The 19671-nt window shown below is 31.9% G+C and overlaps 1 protein-coding gene across 1 annotated transcript in view; it reads right to left on the reverse strand.

Annotated features, from left to right (window-relative positions):
* Window positions 1-567: 567 nt before the first annotated feature.
* Window positions 568-19671, reverse strand: part of LOC123294919 (glutamate receptor ionotropic, kainate 2-like) — an 81863-nt gene continuing 62759 nt past the window's right edge. The window contains exons 10-11 of the mRNA XM_044876114.1: window positions 2408-2523; window positions 568-1065 (exon numbers count right to left, since the gene is read on the reverse strand). Of these exons, the coding sequence (XP_044732049.1) occupies window positions 694-1065; window positions 2408-2523 (488 nt within the window). The 3' untranslated portion in view covers window positions 568-693. The remainder of the gene's footprint in view (window positions 1066-2407; window positions 2524-19671) is intronic.

Raw genomic sequence — 19671 nt, forward strand, 5'->3', positions numbered from 1 at the left:
GTGGACTGAATCTACTACTATTTTAAATAGATGACGATTGTCCAACATAAATAAATAGGTTTTGTTGATGTAATTAAATGTTAATACAAATTCATTAAATAAGTTAGTGGAACTTACCCGTTGAAACTGGATCCCATGTGGTACGAGTCCTGGACCGGAGGAAAAATTTTGGGATACCAGGATAAGGAATCGCACTTCACAACTTTGCAATAAGGACCCGTTTTAACGAGTGAATTATAAGACAGTTCAATAAACACCAACTTTTACAATGATTTTATTATAGATCTAAATAACTTTGCTTTTGCGGTAACGTTACGGAACGATATTAAATATTAGCAAAAAAAAGGGACTTGGTCGTCACGCTTTCAAAAAAAACTACTACTAATCACTACCAAAAAAATATCTTATCATTACATAAATGTTTACGGCTTGTATATAACATTTATGTACAAAAAAATAAAATATAGTTTGTCTACACAAAACATGATGCGACGCCATAAAATAAAATAATAAATTTGGAAACTCTATATAACGGCTAACTGCGGCCTCAACAGTACATGGGCCTTACATATGAGAAAGAATCTATGGGCATCTATTGCTATCAGAAACCATAAAAATTAAGATACTCCAAATAAAATATTATTTGGATTGAAAATTATTATGTTTTATTAAAGACCATTAAAATTACAAGACTCAAATAGAATGCTTGATTTCATTACTTCTAGTAAGATCTGGTTCATAATTATATAAATCATTTGCTAAGTCATCAAAACCATTGTTTTCATCGTCAGGTTTTCGATTACCACCGTCACCGTCTACATTATCTTCTTCGCTAGATGTCCTTACTGGCTTCGTTAAACCCCAACATCGTATCAAGAATTTCAATTCATTGATTAACTCTTCATGCAATGGAATTTTATATTTATAACTACGAATCACAGCACCGAAACACATTTCCAAAAAGGCAGTAACGGTTGAAAAAGCCATACCTGCTACCAATACAATAAATACGCCACCCACATTTGGCAAATCTAATGCAGCTGCCGCAGTTGCTGCCCCGGAAGTCTATAAGTAAATAAAATTAATCAAAAATGCGTCATGTACATGCGCATAAAGCCTGTATAACTATTAGCGTTTTTCTGAAATTAAGCTGTAACTGCACCAATTTATGCATGAGAGTTGCAGAAAATCAGACGCATCGTGAAGAAGGGATCCAAAACGACGAAATTTTGTGCGAAATATTTTATGAATGGTTTGAAGACTATTTAAGAGATTTACTCTGTTTGTTGCTATTATCGCTTGTCTTTCAGAAAATTCGCTAATATTTTAGTCTTCCATTAAAATTTTATATTAAATTCGCCAGGGCTCGATCTAGTTATTCAGCAGATCCGGGCAAAAATAATATCCGCAGCCCTTTACATTCATACCACATACAAGGCGCCTTTTTTAAGTTGACATATGCTTAAGAAATACGATAAATATATTTCATCGAGGAAAATGCTTCAAACGAAAAATATTATTTTCAAAGGAACATATCTTATACCGGCTTCGAATCTAATCAAAATCAGGATCAATTAAAACGTTACTCTGATTCATAACTGACAAACGTTAATTTAACGCTTTAAATTAGAAAGTTGTTCTTTATAAATACGCAAACATTTTTTGTTTGGAACATTTTTTTGTAATTCGAATAATTTAGACAGTAATTGATACCAAAAATCTAGATTTTAGTGCGTTTGTTCATTCGATTTGAACAAAAGTGGTTTTTATAGAAAATCTGACAACTTTTATTGATTTTATTGGAAATTTTTTTTTTCTAGGTTGTCTCGATTTTGTAGAAACAATTATACAAAAGAACAATGTTGATACGAAAAAATTTTGAGTAGTTCTTTTTTGCCTAAACTGTAAGGTTTGCGGAAAAATGTATCGAACAAAAAATGTTAGTTTTTTAATCAACAACATTATTAAAGTTTACCATGACTGGTAATCTACCTATCGATTACAAACCTAGGTGACGTATATATATATTTTTATATATATATATATATATATATATATATATATATATATATATATATATATATATATATATATATATATATATATATATATATATATATATATATATATTAACACCCTGTATAGAGGAGAATATATATTACAATACAGTTTTCTTTAAATACATAGATTCCAATGGTGTTTTTTCACTGTTTTATTTTATTTAAAAATTATAATGAATTTTTCCATACAATCCCAGTTTTCGGATTAGTCCCGGTCTTATTGAATCCCGATTATCGAAAATACTGTTTATCATATTTTAAGGATTTACCGCCAAACATTTTGGCCGGTCCAGACGTTTGCCCGGCTTGCCCCCCCCCCCCTAGATCGGGCCCTGTTATTCGCATACTTCACAAGCACCACCACCACGTTTTTCCTTCCACCATTTATCTTTTAGTTTTTGTAATTGACCAGCTTCTTGAAGTTTTAAAACTGCCGTACTTAAATCATTCCGATAAGATGAATCTAAAATTAAATAAATAATTCGATGAAATTTAACCTAGTCTTAAGTCCTCTCCTCTAAATTCTGCAAATTTAAAATTGTCCTATAGATGTAAATCATATGTTGAAGAGACGGTTTCTACATAAGTACATACTATTGAATTTGGTCGGAGTTTTACACCTTTCTAACGCGACTGAATCGATAAATATCACTGCACATGCGACACAAGTTACAATTTATCTGGATTAAAATAATGAACTAAATAAGTTGATTTGTGAAGTAGGGATTTAACTCGTCAACATTCGCGTTATGAGCATGCATTTTGCTCACGCACCATTTAAAACATAAATAGCTTTAATTTTTTGAATGGTATATGCGGTTGAAACTTATTCCATCTTATAATTTTATCTCTTTTCGTATTATGAATTTATCTGATTTTTTCAACTTATCTATAGTTTTTATACCATGTATATATGAAATATATCAAGGTATACTGAATTTAGTACCAAGTTTGTAAAGCTTTAAAATATTTTTTAGTCCGTCTGTCCACCCGACAACAGGATAACTCAAAAACGTAAAAAGTAAGTTTGAGTTCGTAAATTAGCAAAATAGGTCAATTGGGCCTTGTAAACAATTTTTGCATTTTGTAAACCGTTAGAGATAGGATAAAAGTTAACAACAATGTTTCAAAAAAAATTTAAAAAAAGGCGCCACATTTAGACCAAATCCCAATCGAGTCAAACAATACGTTTCCCCGTGAAATCGCACCACCTGGTACTTCCACAGATGCTGGGACACGTGGACTTGTAAATGCTTTTCGCAGATCCACCAGTTTAAGATTCACGCCCATTGTTCTCCATCTTCTGAGCTTCTCACCGCACACTTCACTTGCCGCCGTGTGACTCGATACGAATTAATTTAATTCTCTATAATCCAATACTGGCCGGACTTTGTCTTTATTACATTGAACCACTGCCATCAATGGGATCAATCCCTCCACTTCACCGTTATAGGGTTGAAGCCAGCCTCGGTCAATCCACTCTGTTACTTCTTCTTCGAAGGCGGGCTGAACTTCATTTGACACCTTATATTGCGAAATGCCATTACTTAATAGTGGGCAATCTTTCCATTTCCATTCGGTCGACCAAACTCCATTCGAAAACGTGGCCACAAATCCTTATCACAAATCTCAATGCTCGCATCCTGCGGCAGCGAGACGACGGCCATTGCGTTCATACGACCTTCCAAGGTTACCAGCCCATTTTTCCCGATAGTAACTCCACCTATGGCCATAATGAAATCCATGCCCAACAACTCTTCATACTCAGACAGCATGTCCGCGACCAAACAATTCAACGTTACCGCTCTTCTGTTAAGCAAAAACTCCGCCTCGCAAACTGCGGAACTCACGGCGCATGTTCCATTCATCATTTTTATTCGCTGCTCACATCTTCTTAACGTGCCACGTTTCGCAACCCTTGGGGACAGTATTGATCTTGAACATCCGGTATCCAACAGTCCACGTAGCTTTAACTCGAACACCATTATCTCCACTACCGGAAGTTGCGCCATCCATACTGGGAAACCACCTGCGCAACATGTGGCGGAATCCCTTATTCGTTTTTTGAATCCTTTGTAGGACACGTAGTTGCTACGTGCCCTTCCAGGCCACAGGAATAACAGACAATCTTACTCTTGTCACTCTTCTTGAATGGCCACGCTCTCGCCAAATGGTCGAATTTTCCACACACAAAACGAATGGCCACGCTCTCGCCAAATGGTCGAATTTTCCACACACAAAACACGCGCGTCTAGGTTTTCTTTCTTCAACTCGCCTTAAATTCTTGCATTCCGGAGCTGCTACTAAGCCGACACTTCTAGGCGACACGCTAACGAGGATTTTCCGCATTTTCTCTATAACCACCTCAAGTGATATACCACCCAGGGTGCAGGCAGCTTTCAACTGCTGACGAACATTTTCCGGGAGACCCTGAATCATAGCACATTTGATCCATTCGTCTGAAATTGTTGGGTCCACCAGTCTTGCGAACCTTTTGAGATGCGATACGTACACATCAACTGATTCACCAGGCAGCAACCGGCGTTCGACGAATCCTTCATATGCTGGAAATTGATTTGCCGAAAACGCCTGTCTTAACGCCAACGTGAGAGCGTCATAATCGCTTTTAACTGAATCAGCTAAACTCTCGTATACAGCGAATGCCCCGCCAGCCAAAAACAACGGGAGAAACGAAGCCGCGTCCTTCACCTTTTACAACCAACACACAAGTTCTAGTTTTCTAACCCACGCAACGAAATCACCTTCACCATTATATTGAGTTATGAAGTTTCCAATAAAACAAAAGTCTATTTAATTCTAATAGTTATAATTAATTGATTTAAATTACATGTATGAATGTTGCAGTTGATACTGCGCAACAAACTCTTTAAATAACACAATAGTCCGTTAAAACTTTCTAAATAATATGAACTCTCAAAATATTTGCGCACTCCTCACCGCTCAGCACACTCAACACCGTGAGTCAACAAAATATCAATACAACACAAACACGTGTTCTCTCGTCAAATGTCAGTGTTCAACTGCTCCTCGCAACCAACCCATAACACCTTCTACACACATCACCGAACCTCTCTCACTCCCGCAACCCCCTTGCAGCAATCAAAGTCACTACAAACCACAGAAACTGTTAAGGATGTTAAAATGGATTTTGTAAAATCAAGATTACTGGATGAAGAATTGAAGATATTGAAATATCTAAAGAAAATATTGAAAATAAAACGGTGTTTAAAGCTAGCACAAGTAAAGGATGTTTCACATGTGGTAGTACATTACATATACAAATATATTGTCCAAAAAGGAAAATCCAACCATATAGAGAAGGTGATAAAAATTTTCAACAAAGTAATAGAGGTCGGAATACGAATTATAAAAATTACTAAAATGAAGGCTATCAAAATAAGAGGGATAATTATCGTGAAAGTAAACAAGTAGCAAATACAGCTGAAGATACTGAAGTTAATTTATACGCAGCAAATGTTTGTAATGAAAAAACGGAAAAAATTGTTTTTGTGTTGGATTCCGGAGCAAGCAATCATTTTGCTCAAGATTATTTGGAACCTGTTATGCATAACGCTGAAAAATTGACACACTTCGTCGAAATTTATATTGCGAATGGTCAAGTCATGAGAACAAATAAACAAGGGGTATTGAAAGCGGAATGACGACCTTAAGGTCAAAAAATAAATATAAAAGCCCTTATCGTTCCAGGAATCAAACATAATCTTGTATCAGCGTCAAAAATGACAGACAATGGTCATAAAATAATAGTCGAAAAAGAAAAAACGGTAATAAGTAGTGAAAATTTAAATTTAAAATGTGAAAAGAAAAATGGTTTATTCGTTCTAAAATTAGACGAAATAAGAAAGCAGATAGAAAACTTCCAGGTAATGGTTGAAAATTTGTGGCATAAACGATTAGGACATGCAAGTAAAGAAGCTATTGCAAAATTTGGATTAAAAATGTCAGATACAATTTGTTCATCTTGTGTAGAAGGAAAAGCCACTAGATATCCTTTTAAAAGAAGTGAACATAAAAAAAACTTTTAACAAAAAGAAAACCGACTTTAAAAAAAAAACTTTTCCAAAATAAAGTAAAATGCACTAAAAAGTAAAAAAATAACGATAATACAATGTAGTTAAAATTATTGTTATTTTTGGAGTCTGTGTCAGCCAAGCTAATGTAGCAAACGGTTCTGTCAGAGTTGTTTCCTTGGCTGACACCGACTCCAAAAATAATAATAATTTTAACTACATTCTATTATCGTTATTTTTTTACTTTTTAGTGCATTTTACTTTATTTTGGAAAAGTTTTTCTTTTGAAGTCGGTTTTCTTTTTGTTAAAAGTTTTTTTTATTTTGTGATTTTTAGTGAATCTGAAGTACACTAACTAATTTGTCACTAAAAAAAGAATAATCCAAGTGATATTGAGTTATTCCGTTCTCTTGTCGTGCAAACTTAATACAAATTTAAAACTTTTATGGTTTTCTCATGGATGCCGTGCTCAGAACTGGAACAAAAATGAAATGGGACCAAACGGGAAGCACCAGCTTTCAAACAAATAAAGAATCATCAAAATCGGTTCACCCAGTCAAAAGTACTGAGGTAACAAACATAAAAAAAAAATTAAAAAAAATACAGTCGAATTGATAACCTCCTCCGTTTTTGTCGGTTAAAAAAAAATCTCTTTTAACAATATTATTAACAATTGTATAGAGAATTAAAAAAAAAAATATTACTTAGACATTATGTTTTTTTAAATATATTTTTCATGGGTCGAAAGTACCCAAATTTGAGATTTTTCGAACCTTTAAAAATTCATATCTTTAAAAATATTAACTTTATCGTGAAAAGTCATAGGACCTTTTTTATTGGTATTTCAATAAAGAATATAAAAAAAATTTGTCCGGTTGAAAAATAACAATTCCTTGCAATTGTTTAAACAATTTCGGTTTTAACAATATGGATGGCACCGGGTTGCGCCCTGGCAACATGCTATTATTAGGAGGGCAATTTAAAGAGGATCGCATAAAAAAATTGAGGTGGAATAGTTTTCGGTACTCATGCGCCGATTCCTCCTAGACTATACACATAGATGGCACATGTATAAGAATACCATAATAACATGTGTGTGTGTTAATGTAATGTAAATCAATAAAATATTAATGATTGAAATCGATCTTTTATTAAATAATATTTGGATGTAGAAGTTGGTTCACAATAATGCCAAATGGAAGCAAACTTGAACTCAAGGCCAAGAAGGCAGTTATGGTTGGTTATTGCGGTGGAGTATCGATTATGATTTCCAGATGAAAATAAGATGATCAAGTCAAGAGATGTACGGTTTGATGAAAGTATAATGGAGTATAAATTTAAAAACAAAGAAGAAAAGAGATATTTAACAGCCGATGTAGACATGAATCAAGAAGAAACTGAAATAAATCCTAAGAAGATTGAAATAAACGAAGAAATCGAAGAAAATCAGAAGGTTGAAATAGACGAAGAAAATGAAGGAAATCAAAATCATGAAGAAAGTAAAGAATGCGAAGAAAATCAAAATTATGAAGAAAATGAAGAAGATGTCGTGTCAAGTAATACAAGAACAAAATCTGGGCGAAAAAAAAAAAGCAGTAGCGGATTTGCTGGTTTTCATGCTGGAAATATTATTGCGTGGCACTCAAGGAAACAAAATTGAGTCGCGCTGTCATCTATGGAAGCAGAATATGTGTCAGCAGGTATTGCAACGCAAGAATTGGTAAATTTGAAAGGTGTTTTATCTGAATTTGGTGAATCAGTTCCAATTATATTAAAAATTGACAATCTGAGTGCAATTTCTTTAGTGAAAAACTTTGAAAACTCAAAAAGAAGCAAACACATAAAAATCAAGTATCATTTTATAAAAGATTTGTGTAATAAAAAACAGGTTGTTTTAAAATACGTCTGTTCAAATGAAAACTGATATTTTCACAAAAGCTCTTGGTAGAGAAAAATTTCCAAAATTTAGAAACTTTTTAGTGAGTGCTTAAACTTTATTTTACAATTGAAATGTATAACTTTATTTGTTTTTATTTTTATTAATACATTTAAATTGAGGCGGTGTGTTAAATATTTAAATATTGAATACGAGCCTCTAATAATTAGTAAACAATCATACACACATAGATGGCACATGTATAAGAATACCATAATAACATGTGTGTGTGTTAATGTAATGTAAATCAATAAAATATTAATGATTGAAATCGATCTTTTATTAAATAAATATAACAAAATTTATCGTTTTGGCAACCTAAATTTATCAGTAACAGGCGTCAATAATGTAAATTCTAAAAGAAGATTTAAGTTACCCAAAATTGAATTAAATAAATTCGGTGGGAATTTAAAAGACTGGTTACAGTTTTGGAGTCAATTCAAAAATATTCATGAGGATAAAAGTATTACCATAGAAGATAAGTTGCAATTTTTAATTCAAGCTATGGCTCCGAAGTCAAGAGCAGCAGATTTAGTCAATAGCTCCCCCCCAACAAGTCAAAATTATGAAAAGGTTATTAATAGTTTGAAAAGTCGTTTTGGAAAAGATGAATTATTAGTTAAAGTATATGTAAGAGAGTTGTTAACGCTAGTAATTAGTAATGCTAACGAATCAAAGGAGCAAATTCCATTATCAAAAATTTACGATAAATTAGAATCACAATTACGCGCTTTAGAATCACTTGGTGTTACAAAAGATAAATGTGCTGCCATGTTATATCCGTTTGTTGAATCTTCGTTACCAGTAGAGTTGATTCGAACGTGGCAAAGACGTACAAGCAACAACGATCAAAAGCCGCAACATTGAGGACAGGTTAACCCAATTGACAGAATTTTTACAAGCTAAAGTTGAAAATGAAGAAAGACTTCGCATGGCTGTCACTGGATTTAATTTAAATAACAACAAGCAGTCAAGTAATGTTCATAATAAATTTAATAAATTTGGAAACAAGAAAATAAGATCGATGAAGGATGTTAACATTCCATCGGTTACTGAGCTGTTGGCAACGGAATAAGGTAAGAATGTCAAACAAAACAATAAAATTTACCTTTGCATATTTTGTAGTAAAGAACACCGCAGCTCAAAATGTGAAATGGTTAAACAAATGTCATTGGATGAGAAATTGAAAATCGTTAAAGAAAAGAATTGTTGCTTCAATTGTTTAATACCAAATCACAACACGCAGAGGCTTGTAAATTTAGTTCACGCTGTCAATAGTGCGGAAGGAAGCACTCAATATTGTTGTGCAGAGAAATATTGAACCAAGAAAAATCATTAAAAGAAACTACGGTAGAAAGTTCTAATAAATACAACAAAGAAGCTAACTTAGCTAATATATAGTTTATACCAGAAGTTTGCCTTCAAGCCATACGCGTAGTATTAAAAAATGATATTAAAGAACGTGTTGTAAGAGCAATAATAGATAGTGGTTCACAGCGCTCAAACATTTCAAAAAGAGCAGCGGAAGAAATGAAATATCAAGTTCATTGTTAAAATAAAGTTGTACATTTGTTATTTGGCGGAACGAAAACAAAACCACAAGAACATAAAGGTTATTTAATACATTTAAGGAGTTTGGTTTCCGAATATGCATGTAATTTTATGGCGTTTGATCAAAAAATTATCTGTCATAGAATTTGTAGCGTTGATAATGGCCCATGGATTCAAGAGTTATTAAAAGAGGATATCATATTAACTGATGTGGGTCAAAATTCTGATCCTATTGACATATTAATCGATGCAGATATTTTAGGCAAATTAATGAATGGAAAATTATATAATTTAGAATGTGGAATGACAGCCGTTGAAACGAGGTTAGGGTGGACGTTGATGGGTAAAAAAGCCAATACAGAAAGTTGTAAAAAAGACGCTGCATTATCAGTTACATCAATGTGTGTACAAGAAGCTGATATTTCAAAATTATGGAGCTTGGATGTCATGGGAATCACTGATTCAGTTGAAACAAAATTGAAAAACAAAGCTCAAGAAGAATTTTGTGAAAGATTTTATGAAACAGTAATTGTTAATGAAGATTAATGATATGAAATGTCTTCCATGGAAAGAAAATCATATTCATATTAATACAAATAAAGAAATCGCTCAGAATAGACAACTAATCACGACAGAAAAATTAAATAAACAAGGTACAATTTACGAAGATTATGATCAAGTATTTAAAAAATGGATCGACGAAGGCATAATAGAGAAAGTTCTGGTCAAAGAAGAAAACACGTGAAGTCATTATCATCCTCATCGACATGTTTTAAAAGAAAATAGTACGACAAGATTAAGACCTGTATTTGATGCTTCAGCAAAATCTAAAGATGGAGTATCTTTAAATCAATGTTTAGAAACTGGTCCTAATTTAATATAATTAATTTCTTCGTTACTATTACATTTCAGAGAAAAGAAAATTGGAGTCATTTCCGATATTGAAAAAGCATTTCGTCAGATTAGTATTACTCCAAAAAATCGAAATGTATTAAGTTTTTTGTGGTGGAAGAATAAGGATGTTATTTGAGGTTTATCGTCATAAAAGAGTAGTATTTGGAGTTACTTGTAGTCCATTTATATTAGCTGCCATTATCAAACTACATTTAGATCGACTAACAAAAGAAGACAAATTTAAATATATGTTGAGTACTATAACCAAATTAATTTCATCATTTTATGTCGATAATTGTCTAACGAGTGTAGATACTGTGAAGGAACTATTCGTTGTGTGCGTAGTCATGGAAGGGACAATAAAATCAATGAAAGCGCTTTAAGTGAAAAATTTTGGAGTTAAAGGGGGCTGTTATGACTAATTTGCAATTCTTTACATGTTAATGTAATAGAAATGTCAAATTAAAATTATTGAAAAACACGAATTAATTAAACTTAATGCATTAAAAATTGTGAAAATAAGAAATCAAATTGAACAAATATTATTTTTCAAATGTAAATTATCATAATTATTTATTTAAATTTGTGAGAGAAGAATATTAAATTTTAAATGTAAGTTTTAAATACAATCCATACAATTGTATATGCATCCATACAATTCTATAATTAAAGTAGTGTATCGTTACCATGGAAACGAAACTCACGCACGGAGCGAATACCAATTTAAAGAGGAATCAAAGATTTTAAAGGCAGAAAGTGCTTTTAATCTAAGAGCGTGGGTACACTCATGATGAAGAATCTAATCAGTTGACATCAGTTTTGGGAATTTCGTGGGATAAAAAAGATGATATGTTAATGTTAAAATTTTCAGATTTGTCTGTGAAAATACAAGAAAAAATAACTAAAAGAGTTATTTTAGCTATCAGTCATAAAATATTTGATCCCATCGGTTTTGCTTGTCCAGTACTGTTGTATCCCAAGTTATTATTACAGACAATTAGTATTTTAGAATGGGATGTTCAAGTTCGTCAAGAAATTGAAGAAAGCTTTAGGAAGTGGTATCATCAATTACAACTATTGAAAGAAGTAAAAATTCAACGCTGGGTTTCTTATAACAATAAAACAGAGAAAACAACTTCTTTTCGTGTACTCCCTTATGGAAAAAAGAAACTGTTAAAAAGTTTTAATAAGAATTCTTAAAGTTTTACTTTCTCTTACAAACTCTGAAAAAGTCTTATAAACTCTGAATAAGATTTAATAAGACGTTAAAGTCGGAATAATTCCATCTTTTCGGACTCTGCCAGAAGAGTTATTCAGAGTTAGTAAAACTTAATAAAGAGTTAGTAAGAGTTTTTCAGAGTTTTTAATACTTAAAAAAAGTTTTTAATAATTTTTTTGAGGCTGTAAAAAGAATTATTCCGACTTTTTAAAACTTTCAACAGTAAATTTATAGGCTATAAAAAGAATTAGTAAGAGTTTTTAATACTTAAAAAAAGTATTTTAAAAAAATGTCAAAAGAATTAGTAAGAGTTTTTAATACTTAAAAAAAGTATTTTATAAAAATGTCAAAAGAATTATTCAGAGTTTTTTTGACTTATTTTCTATATTTATTAAAATTTTTTACGGATTACATTCCTGTGTTTCTATGAAAATTGTATTAAAGAAATTATTAAATACAATTTTATTACCATCCCTTCATTTAGCTTGTTTTTCAATATAGCGTAATTTAAAACGAAAGTGGCATAGTTCCTACCGGGTGCTCACGACACCTCTTTTTTGTATTGTTGATAAAATAAAATATGTTAGAGAAATCTTAAAATACAAATTCTCAAGAATTTTCATATCAATGCATAATAAATTTTAAACATCAGATACTAAAAATTCTGAAAAAATTATATCGAACACTCCAACAAATACAATCATGAAACACAATACCGTCTACATCCAATGACAATGTAAACGATAAAACAAAACACAAACCTCAAAAAAAAGACAAAGAAACAGAAATAGCAGCTCACAAGAATCCGAAACTGATGACTCGGCTAAAAAACCCAACACCACAATAGTACAAATTCACCAACAAGATACAAATATAATCCCTCCTACATCCCTTAATCTCACTCAAAAACACAACGATAAAAAAAATCATAAAAGAAAAACAAACCCTGATTCAACTAATCGAAAATGTTAAAGAAACCATCATAGCCGAACCCCACAAATATCTACTAAACTTTGAACAAATCAAGAAGTTCATAACAGAAACCTTCGGAAAAAAAAATATCGCGTCAATCATAAATACATACACTGAATCAACCGACGACTTAATACATATGTTCAACAACATATATTACCTCTTTGATGACAGCCTATCAAAGCAATTAACAAAGAAACTAATTACAAAAATAGCAAAAAACTCCAACCAAGAAACCTCTGACGCAGACACCAACTAAACATAAGCAAATTAACATAAACCCTCATGGCGATCAACAGAAATCACCAAGAAACGAACCCGTCAATCATTCAATGGAATGTAAACGGTTTCTACAAACGATTACCGGAATTGCAATTATTAATAAGCAAATATAAACCGATAATTATAAGCCTTCAAGAAACACATCTCTGTCCAAACCACACCGCAAAAATCACAAATTATTCAATTTTCAGAAGCGACTATCTGGGACGAAACAAGGCCTGTGGTGGAGTAGCAACCTTAATCCATAAAGATACATTTGCGAAACAAATACAAATTACTTCGGACCTACAAGTCATAGCCACAGAAATTTTTCTGAACAAAATTAACAAAATAACAATATGTAACTTTTATATTCCCCCAAACAGACAATTTAATACCCAAGACATTCAAAATGTCATTCGCCAAATAAGAGGGCCATTCATTCTTCTTGGAGATTTAAACGCACAAATGACAATCACAGGAAACCACCTTACAAACAGAAGAGGAGAGCAAATTGAAAAACTATTAATAACGCACGATGATCTACTAATCCTCAACAACAACAAACCAACACATTTTAGCATCACAACAAACACCTTTTCCTCAATAGACATAACCCTAGCCACAACAGAATTGGCAATGAAGATAACATGGGATACACACGATGATCCATGTTCATCAGACCATTATCCAATCATAATGAAATTCAACACAACTCACTGCGAAGAAACATACACAAAATACAATTTTGAAAAGGCCAATTGGGAGAAATACATTGAACTCACAGAAATATATATCAAAGACAACAGTTTCATCCAAACAGCAATAAACAAACTATACTTATGTATAGAAAATTCAATGAAAGCAACCATTCCAACAAAAGTAATAAACAGCAAAAAGAAAAGAGTTCCCTGGTGGACCCCAACGATTAACAACCTCATCAAAGAACGAGCTAAACATCTAAAGAAGTTCAAAAAACACAGAAATGAAAATGACTTAATAAATTATAAAATTTATAGGACCAAAGTCCGCAAGGAAATTAAAACCGAAAAACAAAAAAGTTGGAATAAATTTATCTCCTCAATAAACTCCACAACTCCAGACAAAATCATCTGACAAAATGTTAGAACATTAACAACAGGCATAAACGATACTGAAAAAATAACAGCTATAGAAACCAATAATTACATAACAACCAATCAGAGCGAAATAGCAAATGAATTTGGAAAATATTACGAAAAAGTTTCCGATGACACACAATATAATCAAACATTCCTTCACTACAAAAATCAAGAGGAAAAACAAATAATTGATTTTCACTCGAACGAAAAACTAGGCTACAATGAACCATTTACAGAACACGAATTCAGCGACGCTTTGCGTCAAATAAAAGACTGCTCACCAGGTTCGGATAATATCAACATCAAACTTATACAAAATCTACACAAAACCGCATTACAATCACTTCTGAATATTTTCAACATGATATGGATCAAAGGCAAAATACCAAAAGAATGGAAACATGCACTCATCATACAAATCCCCAAAGCCGACAAAAGCAGATTAAATCCATCCAGCTACAGACCAATAAGTCTATTAAATCACATACCAAAAATCCTAGAGAAAATGGTCTATAGACGATTGCATTGGATAATAGAATCAAACAACTTAATAAACGACCACCAATTCGGATTCAGGTCTCAAAAATCTACTCAAGACTGTCTTACTATTCTAGACACTAACATAAAAAACGCAATGGCCAAACGGCAAAATTTAGATGCGATATTCTTAGATATAGAAAAAGCCTTCGACACCGTATGGCGGCATAAAATCCTCATCACTCTAAAAAAATGGGGGTTAAAGGGGAATTTACCCAGATTTATTCAAAACTACCTAACAAATCGTACATTCCAAATAAAAATACACAACACTCTATCCGATACATTTAAACAAAATAATGGCATACCCCAAGGATCTATCCTATCATCACTACTCTTCAATATTGCAGTAAACGATATTGTAGAAAACATTCCCTACCCAATACAAACAATTCAATACGCAGATGATTTAGTCATCTTTATTGCCACCTCAGATAAATCCTATGCTCAAAAATCATTACAAACCACAGTCAACAGACTTCTAGAATGGAGTGACAAGAACGGCCTTAACATATCACAAAACAAAACAAAATATATATCATTTGTAAGAGATTGCTCTTACATATGAACAAAAACAGGAAACAAAAACACGACCTAGACATATACATTAGACAAGCCAAAATACAACATTCTACAGTCTAGAAATTTCTAGGATTACACTTCGATGAACGTCTGAAATGGCAGAACCATATATTATGGCTAAAAACTGTACTGCAAAAGAAACTAAACATATTAAAAATACTCTCGAATAAAAATGCAGGAGCCGACAGAAGATCCCTAAAAAAAATCTACCAATCGATAATAATCTCAAAAATAGAATACGGCAGCCACGTATACATGTCAGCCAAAAAAACTGTCTTAAATATCTTAGATCCAACCAACAACACTTCAATCAGAATCGTCACAGGAGCCTATAGAACATCTCCAGTAAACAGTTTGATCTGCGAATCTGGCGAATACAACCTTTCTGAAAGAAGACAACTCAGCATGCTCAAATATTTTATTTAAACAAATGAAAAATCGAATATCAATATGAAAAATATTATAAAAAACAACCCATACAAAACCATTTTTGGAAAACATGACAATCTCCCAAAACCAACAGCCCTCACCCTACAATCCACTCTAGAAATGCTACAAATTAACCCACAAGATATCGCTAACCTACACCAGATTCAGAAACTTCCCTGTATACCACCTTGGATTGAATTTAAATTTGAAATAAACTATTCTCTAAACAAAAATAATAAAAAAAAATAACACCACATCCACAGAATTTAAAAAAAGTTTTAGTGAAATAACCAACACCAAATATAAAGAGTTTGAAATAATATACACCGATGGCTCAAAAATCGACACTTCCACGGCATTCGCAATTATAACCAATAATAACCAATACATATTTAAATTAAATCCCATGTGCACAAACTTCAGCTCGGAGGCTGAAGCCCTCCTAAACACACTAATAATAATAAAAAACTCGAATAACACACAACCACATAAAACATTAATAGTTAGTGACTCCCTTAGTGTTCTAAAAGCAATAAAAAATCTAAACACAAACAGCTCAATTATTCAATACATTCAAAAAACATATCTAGAACTAGCTGTTACCCGCCCGCTTTGCGTGGCGTAAAATATACCCGCTTTGCTGGGCAACATCCCCACTTGCACCCCTCCCTCCACATTTCCTCGCGTTGGATAACATTGTTGTAATGTACACGTCATGCTCTTTTATTTGATACCCCACTTAGGTATATTTGTAAATATTCGATATTTCCTTCCCACTTTCTCGCTACACCTTTCTACCCTCCGAAGGTTAAAAAAATTTCTAAATGTAATTTAAAACATTCTGACCAAGTTTTGAACTATTAAAAGCCATAATTTAAAAATATGAATTTTTTATTCATGAACACCCCCGCAACCCCCCTTGTGGGTGGAATTTCGTAAAATCCGTTATTAGCTGACCTCTACTTGGCAAAAGGAATATTCCTGCCAAATTTCAAGTCTCTAGGTCTTATAGTTCCAGAGATATCGTGATGAGTGACTATCTATCTATATAGATCTATAGAAAGTCTCCTATATATTTATAGACTACGTGAAGCAAACCAGGAAGTCATCTTCATGTGGGTACCAGGCCACTCAGGAATAACAGGAAATGAACTCGCAGACAATGCCGCAAAAGCAGTTCACACAGATGGAATCCTCACCCCCAACACAACCAAAGACAATCTAATTAAATTATGCCAAGACAAAATAAATCGTAAGAAAACTCAATCTTGGCTGGAGGTAGCTGCAACGAATAAACTAAGACAAATTAAACTCGAAACCACAACATGGATTTCATCATATCAAACCTACCGACATGACGAAATAGCCCTCACTCGCCTGCGAATTGGTCACAGCAAACTCACACACAATCACATATTAAAAAAAGAGAATCAACCTGTATGCAATGCTTGCCAAACACCGATCACCATAAACCACATTCTGACAACATGCGCAAAATATCGTGATCAAAGAAGAAACGCAAACCTTCCACAAAACATCGCAGACATATTAGGAGACGACGTACAAAACATAAAAAAATACATATTCATATTTTAATTAAAATATCATATAACTGTGTAAATGACCATTGTAGTTAAAAACATAGTATAAAAATATATTTAAAAAAAAAAAAAAAAAAAAAAAAATCGAGAACAGTATAATCGACAAATAAGGAGAAACTAATTATCACTTAAGCACCAACAATTGCCAATATAATATAAATTTACTGCCCAAAAGTAAAAAAATTATTTTGTTAATATGTTGTAAATAACAGTATTTACTGTACATTTCTAATAACTCCTAGAATTTTTCAGTTACGGGCTGCGAATGACAACAATATTGTTTTTAGGACGTAAAAAGTGAGGTGTAAAAATTGGGTCTTGGGTCCAGAGATCAATATTGTAGGCCGTTATAGATTGAACAAAAGTGTAAAAAATATTCCTTATAAAAAAATTAACAACTTTTGTTTGAAACATTTTTTCGTAAACTTCACTGTTTACTCTTGAGAGCACAAATTATATAGTATGTACATGGTATTTCAAAAATTGATTCAGTCATTTGTATGTTTTCACTTGTTTTTTTTATTTAAGTTTAGGTCTTAAGAGGTTGTGGGCAATTTTATAAAACTTAACATATAAAAATAGTCACTTGTTTAAAAAAAATTGGTAGATATGATTAATCCATGCTGAACATACTTTATTTTACAATAGGTTATAGGAAGAAACGTACTTAATTTATATGCAACTGTACAAGAGATTGGGAAGGGTGGTGAAGTGTCGTACCAAGACACAACACTTGCAGAGAATATATCGGTAAAAACCAGAGACTATATCAGTAAACAAGACCATTCTTTTAATAGGCAACTTTTATGCCACTTTTATTTCACCTGAACAATCATAGATGGCTTAATTATGAATAAAAACAAAAAATCCCCGCAGATGTCACTAAAAATCAATATACTACTCAAAAAAATCTCCATAGATGTCGCGATCATTCACATTTTATTTTCTTTTTATTATACTCAGTTATTTGAATCATGCTTCAACTTGTTTTTATTCAATATCAAGTCTATATCATTATCAATAAGTTTTAGATATTTTCTTGAAATAATGAATTTTCAATATAATTGTGTAGTGTGTAACGCTACGGAGGAAAATGTACGTACGTTTCATTTTCCAAGAAACGAAAACAGGCAAGTACAAAAAAATTGCATTTCTAACCTAATTGAATGTCATTACTTTCAAATAATATTTCTTTTAACAAGATTATAAATCAAATACCGAATATATTTTTCTATACATATGTCGGTTAAAAATCGGCATATTGAGTTAAATATTTTTAGAGAACCTATTACTAGCCTGAATTATTTTTTAGGTTGATGTATGAACGTGCCATTGGGCTACATTCAAAATAACCAATCTGTTGTTTGTTGAGAAAAAAAAATCAATTTACCTTGATGATACAATTTCGATTTTCAGTTTGGGCTTAGTAACGTTTTGCAGTAAAAAATTAAAGGTACATTAAACTATTATCTTTTTTACTAAGAATATTGAAGAATAATGAACAACGATATCGCAAATTTTTTTAAAAAACTGTTGGTTAGACTTTAAAATTAATAAATTTCATTCTTTTGATTCAAATCGAAATTTTTATGTTCAGACATCTAATAAATCTTTATTAAAAGATGTATTCCATCCGTTCTAAAGATGAAAATTTTCTAGATCGTGAACTTGTTTCTTTGAATTTTCTTGACCAATATGCATTTGCTATTGGAGAAAGTAACAAGATTATAAATTAAATAGCGAATATAATCTTTCGCTTAAATATGGACTATATTTTTAGAGTCTATTACTAACCTAAATTATTTTTTAGGTTGATATATCAACATGCCTCTGGACCAAGATCAATTCTATTCAACGGGCGATAAATCCCTATTGTTTGTTTTTAAATATCATCAAATCCACCTGGAGTCGGTCTTCATGCTTCTCAATTTTAGTGAGTGTTTTAGTGGCTCAATATAAGTGAGTGGTTTAAAGCCAATTATTTTTATTGCTGTATTTTATTTTTATATTTAGGAAAATATGTAAAATTAATTTTCAAAATTCTTGATATTTTCATAACAATATTTCTTTTCTAGATATCAATTTTTAATATTTTTCATTATTTTTGCTGTGTTCACGTTTCCTTTTTAATTATTTGCATTGTATTTTAATCCAAAGGATTGAGTTTTTTTTTACATGGTTTTCCTCTAACCACGAATAATCATTATTTCTTTTCTTTATGTTTCTTATAATTTTAATATTTTTTACATACCCTAGAAACAACATTCAATCAAAATTTTAATTATTCTTGGTTGGTTTCCACGATTTTTTCTTCGACCGCGAAGTATATTCCTTAATACGGAAATAAATTTTTTTTAAAGAATCTTTTTCTTTCAATTTATTATTTTCAGATTCATCACAAAACAAAATGAAAAGTTGTTTCTTAAAATACATTTTATACTTAAATATATATCTAT

The sequence above is a fragment of the Chrysoperla carnea genome, chromosome 3, assembly GCF_905475395.1.
Source record: "Chrysoperla carnea chromosome 3, inChrCarn1.1, whole genome shotgun sequence".
NCBI lineage: Eukaryota > Metazoa > Arthropoda > Insecta > Neuroptera > Chrysopidae > Chrysoperla > Chrysoperla carnea.